A 12,130-nucleotide genomic window follows, 5' to 3' on the forward strand; every position below is an offset into this window, starting at 1 on the left:
CAGGTGATTCCTGATGACTGGTTTAAGATTCCATGTGGGAGATAACTGACACTGTAATTAAGTCTCAGTTGGGTGACATGGGGCTTAGCATAGGCAACTCCATTTTGGGCCTGTTGTCTTGTTTTCAACAGGTGCCTGCTATGATTATATTGTGTTTTGAAAGATCTCAGGGTGGAGACAGATTACAGAGGTCCAGAGTGGCCATGAGCAGATCAGAGAGGAGACTCTTGTCCAAGCATCAGAAGCTTCTAACAATGGTGGCAATGGTAATGATGGAGTAGTGAGTACTAAGGATTTCTGGTTGGCTTAACTGGATGGATGGCAGTAGGGACTGGCGTTAAAGGGAAAAATCACAACTTCAGTTTTGGACATGATGTAGTTAAATGCCTCAGATTTGTAAGAGAGGAGATATCAAGGAGGCAGTAGGATCTAGCTCTTGATCATTGATTTCAATTCACTGAAAATCATCGTACCAAATAATTAGTTGTTTGATAATCTGCTTGAAACTGTCAAATGAATGCCTTAAGTTAGGTTAAAACAATTATAGCCATCTCTTCTTCAGAGATAGAGTTATGGCAAAACCAAACTTAAATCCTCAAGGACTAATGGAAGCATGGTTACTGTAGTTGATAATATTGTACAGCATTGTATAATTAAAACTTGCTAAGAGAACAGATCTTAAACATTCTCAACAACAAAAAAGGTAACTGAGGTGAAAGAAAAATGTATAAAAGTTCAAAAAATTCAATCTTCGGTAATTTGACAAATTGGCTACTTCACACATTAGCTTTTAATGAATTAATTTTTGATGCTTTGGATTATTTCCATTGGAGATCGGGGGGAAGGCTGGGAAGAGGTATGTGTTTGGGATTCATCTGTACATGATTGGTAATTAATGCAGTGTGTATGGATGAGATTGCCTAGGGAGGTGGCATAGTATGAGAATAAAGGTGACAGTAGCGATACAAAAGGCTAAAAGTTAAGTAGGGCTCTTTTTTTGGAGAATTTGAAGTCTGTGGTAAGAATTGTATCTCTCTATGCTTTTTTGGTTCCCGTTCCCTCCCCCCCTCCCTCCCACTTCCTTCAAGAAATATTTATTGAGTACTTACCATGTGCCAGATAAACATATTCTGCCTTGGAATTGGTTGTTTCTGTATTTTTTGTCCTCCTATAATATTGTACGTTTCCTGAGTGTAGGGACTTTGTACATAGAAAAGACTTATACATAAGTAGGTATATATGTGTTCCATACATTTTGTTTAATTGTTTTTGTACAGTGTGGATTTTTATATTTATTTTTGGTATGGATTTGATAAAACTATTAATATATCTCTTACAATATCAAATGGTACTTTTGCATCAAATTCTGTAACTGTTGTCAAACATTTGAGAAGTTATCCTTTAAGTAATGCTTACTGGTTTAAAATTTCATAATTTGAAATTTTTTAATTCATTATTTTCTTTATTTTTATCTTCGTAATGTATTCACTGGAAGCCTACTGTTGGATTTTTGCTTTCTGGAAATAATTTTAGCTGTGATTCTTTTGATAGATATTCCAAAACTATCACTTGCAGGGGAAAAACTGGTTTCCAGTATAAACACAGGATATTTAACAACCACAAATTAATATCAGTTAATTTCTAACCAGCACTTTTAAGACATAATTAAGAATGGTAACTAAAGATCAAGATAGTTGTAAAAACTTTTTTAAAACTGTAGGGTTTTAAAAAGAAATATTTACCTCAAAAAAGAAAATATGCTTCATAGACTGAATATTAAATCATATACATATCAAAATAGCATATTGAAATTTGACTTGTGTTTAGACCTTGGCATTCATTTATGAGCTTTGAGAACCTGAGTAAGTTATTTAATCTTTTGTTTTTTCATTTATAAAAGTAAAAATAGCAGCCTTATGAGGTTTTTTAAGGATTGAATGATATCAGTTATGTTTAGTGTAATACCTGACATGCAGTAAGCACTTAATAAACATTGCTAGCTGTCATTGTCATCATAATCATTATCACTTGAATTCATAACCATTATTTTTAAAAATCTTTAATATAATTTTATGGTAACATCAACAGGAAAATGGTATGCTATGTAAACATTTGCTTAATAATTATAGTTCAAATAAATGTCAATTGAGATATAGATCTGATTGTTGATTGTAACTTTGTGTTTGAAATCAAGAAAATTTCTCGTTTTACCCACTTAAATAGAACCTAAGAGGTAAACTGTTCATCTAGAACTAAAATAAGTAATTATTTTCATATAGCTTCAAGTATTATTTAATTTTAATTTAATTTTAAGTTAAAAAATTTCAGACATACTAAAAATATTAAAAATATAATGAAAACATCAACCTATAGCTTAAGAAATAAAATATATCCAAAAGAATGAAGTCCCTCTTCACCTTATATTTATATATGCAGTAACTTCATGTGAAATAAGGAATTTAGAAAATCAGAAAATCCTTTGAAGAACAATCTTAATGGCTCTTTAGTTTTATTAAAAAAAAAAGCCAATAATACTGAACATGGTGACATATCCGGCAGAATGAATATGTCTTTTGTGAATAATTTACCCTGGAAATCTCATAAACCCTACAAAGCTCAAGAGTGTCTAACTTCCTCTTTTGATAAATAGCTTCTGAACATTGCATAAGAGCATGTGCATGTACTTTTGTACCATTTATTTTTCTTCTTTTCTTACTGCTATATTTCAAAAGCAACAGAATAATAAATATTATTTACATTGTTGTGTTCATTGTGTAAAGGAGGATGTCTATGAAATGAATGTGTAAAGTATTATAATTAAGGTTAAATGCTGAATTCTACTGTATAGACCTGTGATTTTAATCTTGATTTTAAACTTGATTACATGTTTGCATATCAACTGTCTTGGGTAAAGGAAGGATGTTGTTGCTACATAGAGAAGAAAACTATCTTCATAAAAATCAGTTTGCCAAATTTTAGAACATAGTTTTTCCCTTTTGATCTTAAAATGACTTATTACATCGCTTAAAAAAGAGAAAGTTAAGCAAAACATGCCTATCTTATAATCTTGAATTTGATATATTGTTTACGTTAGCTATGGTTAACTATACAGAAATGGCCACAATGCCATGTAGAAAAATTATTTGTTGTCATTATTGTAATGTAGCTGAAATAGTTGATATTTACTAGTTCCTAATGCAGCTGTGTTATAGGACTTAATCACATACAAACCTGGAGATAATTCTTGGACAAGCATTAGTTATTCACAGTGTTCAAATCTGAGCAAGGAAACAGCAATGTTGACTATGTATTTATTTTAATATTATGAGATTTACAGTGTTTGAGATCTTCAGGGATGTGAGGAGAAATCAGAAAAAGAAAGTGATCTCAGGTATTTTATTCAACTATGACATTTTTAGGGGAGAAGAATGGAAAACAGGCCAAGAGTCTCTCTATCACATTACCTGTTCTCTCCTTGATCTTTTTTTCTCTTTGCCCCTATCCTTCCCCTTCATTCTAGAGAGACCTGACCTTTGAAGTATAATCAGAGATACTAACACAGCAGAGATCATGAGTGACACCTTAAAATTATAATTTCTCTATGTTAATATTTTATATTCTAACATCAGTGTTTAATGAATATCATTGTTTGTGTTTTAAGCCCATAGGATGTTTAACATGGAGTAATTAACTTACTTTATAAATCCAGAAATCCCCAGAGTAAGATAATGATTATGGAAAATGTGTTTTCTATTCCACTGATATTATTTAAGTAGTTTATAGTACGTGAAACAAATACATAATGCATAACAGACATAGGTCTAAATCTTGAGATTAAAAAAACTTTGCCTTTTAGATATAAAAGTCAGTGTTATGAGTTATGATTGTAGATGGTTACTGAATTTTGATATATATTACATGAAGTATTATCTAATTTTTTATGTTTATTATAGTTGCTAAAACATGGAAGTCACTTTCCAAGCAGGTAGGTTAAAGCTCTTGGTATATGTATGCATGCACACTGTTTTATTTTATTTATTTATTTTTTAAAAATTTATTTATTTATTTGGCTGCACTGGGTCTTAGTTGTGGCATGTGGGATCAAGTTCCCTGACCAGGGATCAAACCCGGGGCTCCTGCATTGGGAGCATGGAGCCTTAGCCACTAGACCACCATGGAAGTCCTGCACACTATTTTATATATATATATTTATGTGATGTATACATATATGAATGTGATATGTACATATATATAAGATATATAAAGCTGAACTCAAAGGAGATTATTAGCAAATTTTGCTAAATTAAATATTAAAAATTTTGGCACACCAAAAGACAGTGTCAACAATGTTAAAAGATGTATGACAGATGGGAGAATATGCTTGCAACATATTGGGTTGGCTAAAAAGTTCGGGTTTTCTTAAGATATGAAAAACCAGAACGAACTTTTTGGCCAACCCATTATTAACAGAAAAGGCTAAGTGTCTTGTAGTCATATAGAACTCCTGTAAATCAATATACAAAAGATAATAAGAAAATAATGGGTAGACATAGCCAGAAGGGCCAATAAATATATGTAAAGGAGCTCAACCTCACTAGTAATCAGGGATATGCAAATTAAACCAATGATCTGATGCTAGTTCACACCCATCAGATGGTCAGGTTCTAGAAATCTAACAATACCAGTAATTCAAGGACAAGAAGAAGGAGGAATCAGATGAGAATGTAAATTGGTATAGTGTCTTTTGAGAGAAATTTGGCACTATCTAATGCATATCAAAAATTCTACTTCTAGATATGTTTACAAGAGAAACACTTGTATGCTTATACCAGGAGTCCTAAAAAAATTAGGAACAATATAAATGCCAGTCAGTAGAGGAATTAATAAAAGAATGTGAAATAGACATATGAAGGACAATACAGTAATATAGAGCTAAGATGAATAAATACACAAGAGATATGTGTATCAACATGAATAGACCTAAAAAACATGAGTTTGAGTAAAACAGCAAATTGCAAAATAATATAAACCGGTCTTTCTTAACGTGCAAAGACCTTTTTGGGGGTCCATGAAGTCAAGACTATTTTCATAATAATACTGAGAAGATACTTGTTCTATTACTCTCATTCTGTGACAAGTGTACAGTGGAGTCTTCCAGAGGCTGCATGATGAGTGATGACATCATCACTCTGAGAACTAATAGAATATGTGCTTGTGTGTTTTTGTGTTCTAAAAATGTATCATTTCGATTTCCACATGCATTAAATATTGATAGATATAACCTACATAAGCAATATCTCTTTTGGGTAAACAATTTTTAAGAGTATAAAGAGTTACATTTCAGAACTGCTTATATAGACAATTGCTACGTAGCCATTAAAATGAAAGAATAAAAGAAAGAATTAAAATGAAGAATATTTGGCAGGAAAATACGCTCATGACATATTAATGCAAAGAGTAATTTACAAAACAGTATGCAGAAAATGATTTAATATTTGCAACAAGAATGACAAAAATACTGTATAAATATGCCTAGATAGAGAATTAGATTAAAAGGAGATTAAATAAAATTTTTAATTGTGGTTCATCCCTGGATTACAATCCGGTTTTATTTTCTGCACTTACTCATTTTCCTATAACATATATATTACGTATATAGTTATAAAAATTGTCCTCAGAAAAATTGTATAAAGCCTTTCAAAGGCATCTATAATTCTAGGTAAATGAATTCAATCCAGCAAATATTTATTTAGTCCCTACTTGCAATACTGCAATACAGTTCTGACACTTATCACCCAGAGTTAGCATCAGACCCCACAGATTTAAGGACCCATTTCCCAAAAAGGTGGCCCTCATTTCAGCTGTCAGCTGCAACTCAAGGGGTCCCGGACCACCCACACTGCTGACCAACTGGCTACAAATTCAGAGAGTTCCCACAACTCCACTCAAGTTTGATAATTTGTTAGACTGACTCATAGAACTCAGGAACGTTCTACATGTAGAATTATAGTTTATCATTATAAGGGAACAAATCAAAGCCAGCCAAATGGAGAGACACATACAGCAAGTTATAGGAGGGTTCCAAATACAGCTTCTGTGCCCTCTCCCTGAAGGATCAGGGTATGTCACCCTCCTGGCACACCCATGTGTTCACCAACCTGAAAGCTCCACTGAGTTTGGTGTCCAGAGTTTTTATTGGGGGTTTCATTGCATAGGTGTGATTGATTGAATCATTGGCCACATGGTTGAATTCAATCTCCAGTCCCTTTCCTCTCCCCTCCCCAGAGGTCAGGCTAGTTCAAAGCCCCAACACTTGAATCATGGGGTTATTTTTGAAGGTCAGCCCCCCATCTTGAGTCATTTCCTCAGCATAAACTTTGGTGTTATGCAAGGATATAGTCTTCCTCCCAGGAACCAGGGACAAAGGCCAATCAAATTCTTTATCATACAACACTACTACCTATAAGAGACTAAGGTAGGCACTGGGAGAGGGGAGAGAGATTCCTGCCTGAGTGGAAATACAGTTTTTAGTAAAACTTAAAAGTCCCTAGCCTCCACTGCAGTGAACTCTACTCAATACTCTGTTATAACCTATATGGGAAAAGAATCTGAAAAAGAATGGATATATGTATATGTATAACTGACTCACTTTGCTGTACACCTGCAACTAACATAATATTGTAAATCAACTATATGTCAGTATAAAATAAAAATTAAATTAAGAAAAAAAAGTCCCTGAAGTTGACACAAAACAAGATTAGTATGTCAACTGGATGATCTAGACCAGACAAGGAACTAAATTATTACAAAAATAAACTGCTTAGAGTCAGTAAGGATCTGGACAGTCATTTACTAGTTGTATAATCCCGGGAGAGTTACTTATCTTCTTTAAGACACAGTAAAATATGCATAATGAGGATAATTTTTTAGAATTAAATGAGATATGTATCAGCCCATTGCCAAGCATATAGGGGACACTCAGTAAAAGGTAGCTATGATTTTTTTGGTCTTAAATTTTAGCTGAGTTTAAGTAGAAGAAATGAGTTGAATACATGGGAACAGTTAAAATGGAGATGGTAGTATTTATATAATAGAAACAATATTAATGAAAATATATAAAATGTACTCAAAATATTAATATTTTTTAATCTCCTGCTCTAACAAAAATGTTTATGAGTTTACTATTGTTTAAACATTAAATATCCTAGCTTCTCATTATTATTCATATGTGAATTGCTACCCTAGTCAGACACTACTGAGCACCAGGTGGCATCTATTACCTGCAGTGCAGAAATAACACCAGGAAGGAAATGAGAGCAAGGATTCACAGATAGGCTTCAGGGCGTCTATAAATCCCCTAAAAATACCTCTCCTGCCTTTGGCATCCCAGAGATTCCTTATTTGCCTGCTAACCCAGCTCTATAATGAAAAAGATGGTATATAAATGTCACAGAGTTTTTTTAGGTACAACTACATCAGGAAGGATTTGTCTAAAGTGCTTCTCAAACTTGAATGTGCATAATAATCACCTGGAGATCGTGTTAAAAATTGATTCTGGTTCAGGAGGCCAGGGATGGGATCTGAGATTCTGCATTTCTAACAAGCTCCCCGGTGATGATGCCCGGGCCATTGGGGAACCACATTTTGAGCAGCAAGAGTCAGATCTGGAAAAAAAGTCATTTCTATTGTTTTTTCAGTATGTTACTTAGCAGACTAATTTTTTAATTTCAGATTATTTCAACTTATCTCACCAAATCCTTTAATAATTTTTTCACAGTTAACCTAATTATAATTTTCACTTATTTTTAACACAGTATGTGTAATAAATACAAAATCGTTCTAGTATCTGAGCAATGAATCAAATGTTTAAATTTTCCAAAATAGTCCCCCCTCAGCTTGATTAAAAAAGAAAAAAAGCTGGCTAACCAGCAATTGAAGTGTGTATTCTTTACTGAATATTTAAGTTAAAAGTAGAAAAAAAATTGCAGCGGTGGACACAATAACTCAACACCCTGTCATCCCGCTTCATCTGATGTCATCATTCTTTGAGTCACTATTAAAATACTCTTCATTCTTTCCCAGCATAATCTGTTGCCCAGTTACTTCATCTACCACAAAATCCCCTAAATCCAGGAGGGTACAGAAAACAGTATGTGAAGCCCAGTGATCATGTGTGACCTGTATTAGGAAGTCCACCTTTTCCTGTGGCTTCCACGGAGCCATCCTTTTCTAACTGGCTCCAGAACTTAAATTCACTGTTTCATCTTAATTAGATTATCATATATATATGTATTTCTCCAGTTATTAAGTTTACCTGAAATTTTCGGTAGCTCTAATTGAATTTAATGTAGCATCTTTATCACTTATTTTTACATTTGGACTGTGGGCAAATATTGGGTTTTATGGTTGAATGAACCACAGATAAAATAGTATAAATACAGTCATGTCTCACGTCTTCTAAGCAGAGAATGTTTTTGCATAGGCATTTGAATATTTTTGGTCTATTTTATAAGTAAATGGTTTACCAGTTAATCAGCATTATGATACCTTATGTCATAGGAATTAAATCAAATGCTATCAGAAACACCACCAGTTTGGAAAGGATCATCAAAGCTATTTCGAAGTCTTAAAGAAAGAGGTAAGTTAACTATAGTATTTATGTATTTTAATATTGATACTATATTATTTATATTATTTATACATATTTTCCTCATGCTTAAATAATTTTATAATTAATGTGTCTATGTACATGGAAAAAAAACTGAAAAGAAAAACACCAAAATATTAATAATGATTGTTTCTCGGCAGTGGGATTAAGGGTGGTTTTTATGTTACTTTTTATATACACTATTCATATCTTCCACACTTTTCACAACAAAATGAACTTTTATAGTTAAAAAAAAAAACCTTTTTAACCATATTGAGAAGTATATGTTATATTTACCCACAGAAAGCAATTTTCAAAAATACTGATTTCCAAATGTCTATTTTTCTTCTTTCCTTTTACTTCCAGGGAATTGCAGATTTTCTTAAATTTAATCAATATGAAAAGCTTATTGGATATATCTTTTGGTTGCACAATTTGAACATGTTTCTTTTAAAAACAACACTCACTGCAAAAATCCACCTATTTCAACTTACCATATTACCCATATCTATTTATACATTAACTCGTTAATTCATACATGGCTTTGCAATCAACTTATATAGCTTTTATTGCAATTTTCTTTTACATTGTACTTTTTATAAATGTTTATAGCAGAAACTAATAAACTCTCTTTAATCTTAAAAAGGAATGTTTCTTAGAAATATATATTTTCATATTCAAATATAAGAGTATGCAAAATAACAATATAAAGCATTTATCTAAACTTACCTTTTTTTCATCAATTTCAACTGATATTGGTTTGAAAGTAATATATTTAATGTGAAGATAAATACTTTATAAAGGATTAGTTATAATCCATATATTTTTGCCTAAGCAGAATTAGAAATTCAGATTGCTTACACCTGGTTCTCATGGACTCTGGAAGGAGGAGACACCTTGTCTTTAACTGTAGGCTTTTCATAACTAGGATTTTTAAATCTTTGTGAAATCTGGGCCATGGTGTCTTTAAAGTTCTTAGAAGTTTTCTTCTGGAAGTTGTCTTAAAGATTGCCATTCAAATCTTAGGGTGGAATGATAGGATCAGGAAAATTCAAAGCTCGGAATAATGAGGGAAATTGGTGAATGTAAAAAATATTTCTTTAATACTTCTCGTGGGAAAATGCAATTGGATCAAATATAATCCAAGAAAGATAAATGCATGGAAGAAGGAAATTCTTTTTAGTTAGGGGGAGGGTTAAATCTGGAAGCCATAGGTTTAGGCAGGTCCTAATCCTACTTAAATTGTATGCATATTTGCATATTTTTTTCAGGGGGAGATGATCTATTCAGTGCTACCCAATAGAACTATCTGCAGTGATGGGAATGTCCGTATGGTAGCCACGAGCCAAATGTGGCTATTAATTACCTGAAATGGGGCTCCTGTATCTGAGGAACTGAATTTTTAATTTTATCTACTTTTAATTATTTTAAATTTAAATAGCCCCGTGTGGCCAATGGCTACACTGTAGAACAGTGCAGATCTATGTCATAGTGATGGGATTATCAAGGTAATCCGTGTACCCAAGAAGTTTTAGAACCATAGGGTTAGGTAAAGTAGAGAGTTACAGAGAATCTTGCTTTTTTATAAAGAGATTAGGCGGAAGAGGAATTGTAAAGCTAAGTTTTTAGAACTATTGAAAACTAATTTACAAATTAATTTTGTCTGCTTAAAATATAACCCAGCAAGAAAATGTTAGGCAGTTTTACAAAAATTTAATTGGTATACAGCATTTATGAAAACATGAATTACATAGACTTAGTTATAATAGCTAACTGTAATATATCATGATCTAGGAACTAAACAGTGTAATGCTTTTAAGAAACTTCCCTTAGAATTTTTTAAAATTGAATTTTCAAGAGAAACCTAGTTGGCATCTTTCTTAGCCTCTTTTTCTAAGGATCGAAACATTACTATATGCTTAGCATTTATTATTATTTTATTTTTGACCCTGGGTGGCCTTAAAATAAATTGAAAGGTTAATCTAATGGTTTTCCATTTTTGTAATTAAAAACATTATGAATCTACAGTTCATGTTTAGTAATATTTTCCCTTCTCCCTGACCTTTTTTTTTTTTAAACATCTTTACTGGAGTATGATTGCTTTACAATAGTGTGTTAGTTTCTGCTGTATAACAAAGTGAATCAGCTATACACATACATATATCCCCATATCCCCTCCCTCTTGCGTCTCCCTCCCTCCCACCCTCCCTATCCCACCCCTCTAGGTGGTCACAGAGCACCGAGCTGATCTCCCTGTGCCATGCGGCTGCTTCCCACTAGCTATCTATTTTATATTTGGTCGTGTATATATGTCCCTGACCATTTTTATTAAATTATATCATGAGTTTCTCACTTTGTTTTTCTTCCCTGTGGATTATACCACCTCAAAAACCACTTAGTACTTCAGACAAGTGCCTACCATGATCATCATCATCAGGACTCTCGCTGTTTTGTAATCCTTCAGTGAGGGGAATCTTGAGTTGATTATCAAGTAAAAGGTGTAGAGCAGATATTAAACTTCTTTATGCTAACCAGCACCTCTTGTGCATTCCACCAAGTCAGAGCAACAGTCAGTGAGACGGGGTTATGGAGATACAGAGCCCATTTCCAGATCTTTTTTTTTGAGGGATCCCTATGGAATCTAGGTATTGTATCTTATATACGTTGACCATTCCAGAATCTTTCTCCCATAACATTCATGGCAATCAACCAGAACTATGTCTATAGGTCACAATATTCTAGTATAAACAAAAGACGGGAATGCTTTCAGGGCCTCCTAGCTCGGTCCCTTCACATCTTCTGACAAACTGCCTGACAGTGACTCCTCTTCCTTTGTTCTGTAACAAAGAGGGTAGCCTCAAAGAACATCAGGTAAAGTGGAGTTTTAAAGTTCACGATCTGATTATTTTAAGGATTTTTATACCCTTTTACCAAACATGAGGACTGTCTGGTATCTGGATAAGTGTTATTGGCTTATTTCTGATTTTCATTTTCTCAGGATACACTTGGAAAAACAATTAAGCCATTAATTCTAGTTTTGGGTGTTATAATCCAAAAGCAAGAATTTGAGTAACAGAATGTATGTTTTTATGTAGTCCAAACAAACTCCTTTTAAAGTTTATGAGATTACAGAGAACTCAGGATGCAATATACAGAAAGTGTAAGCTTTCTGTAAAAATTGAAACTTCTTATATTACATTTAATAGAAGCATGAAGCTTATCAAGAATAATGAGTGATAACTTGAAAGGAGAAAAGTAATAACTATAGAGTTGTGTTTTTTGAATGCAATAAGAAGTCAAATCTCTAAGCAAGAATATCTAAATGTTTTATTCAAGGGTTACTAAGAAATTATTAAGCACTTTACAGTGTTAACCATTTCCAACATTTTTATTTTATGTGAGATTCATACCTTGAAAGTTAGCAACACATTTAAAATTTACAGCTATATGTAAACATTATTGATAATTTTGCTTTTATGCCAG

At 32.8% G+C, this 12,130-nt stretch overlaps 1 protein-coding gene across 3 annotated transcripts in view; it reads left to right on the forward strand.

Moving 5' to 3' along the window:
* Positions 1–12,130, forward strand: part of MICU3 (mitochondrial calcium uptake family member 3) — a 94,124-nt gene that overhangs the window by 38,491 nt on the left and 43,503 nt on the right. For all 3 annotated transcript variants that reach the window (XR_009538265.1, XM_060136490.1, XM_060136489.1), the window contains exons 3-4: positions 3,954–3,985; positions 8,560–8,638. Coding sequence is in view for 2 of the 3 variants with exons in the window: in XM_060136490.1 (XP_059992473.1) it covers positions 3,954–3,985; positions 8,560–8,638 (111 nt within the window). In the remaining variant the exon portion in view is untranslated. The remainder of the gene's footprint in view (positions 1–3,953; positions 3,986–8,559; positions 8,639–12,130) is intronic.

Source organism: Lagenorhynchus albirostris, chromosome 21 (assembly GCF_949774975.1).
Source record: "Lagenorhynchus albirostris chromosome 21, mLagAlb1.1, whole genome shotgun sequence".
Lineage (NCBI taxonomy): Eukaryota > Metazoa > Chordata > Mammalia > Artiodactyla > Delphinidae > Lagenorhynchus > Lagenorhynchus albirostris.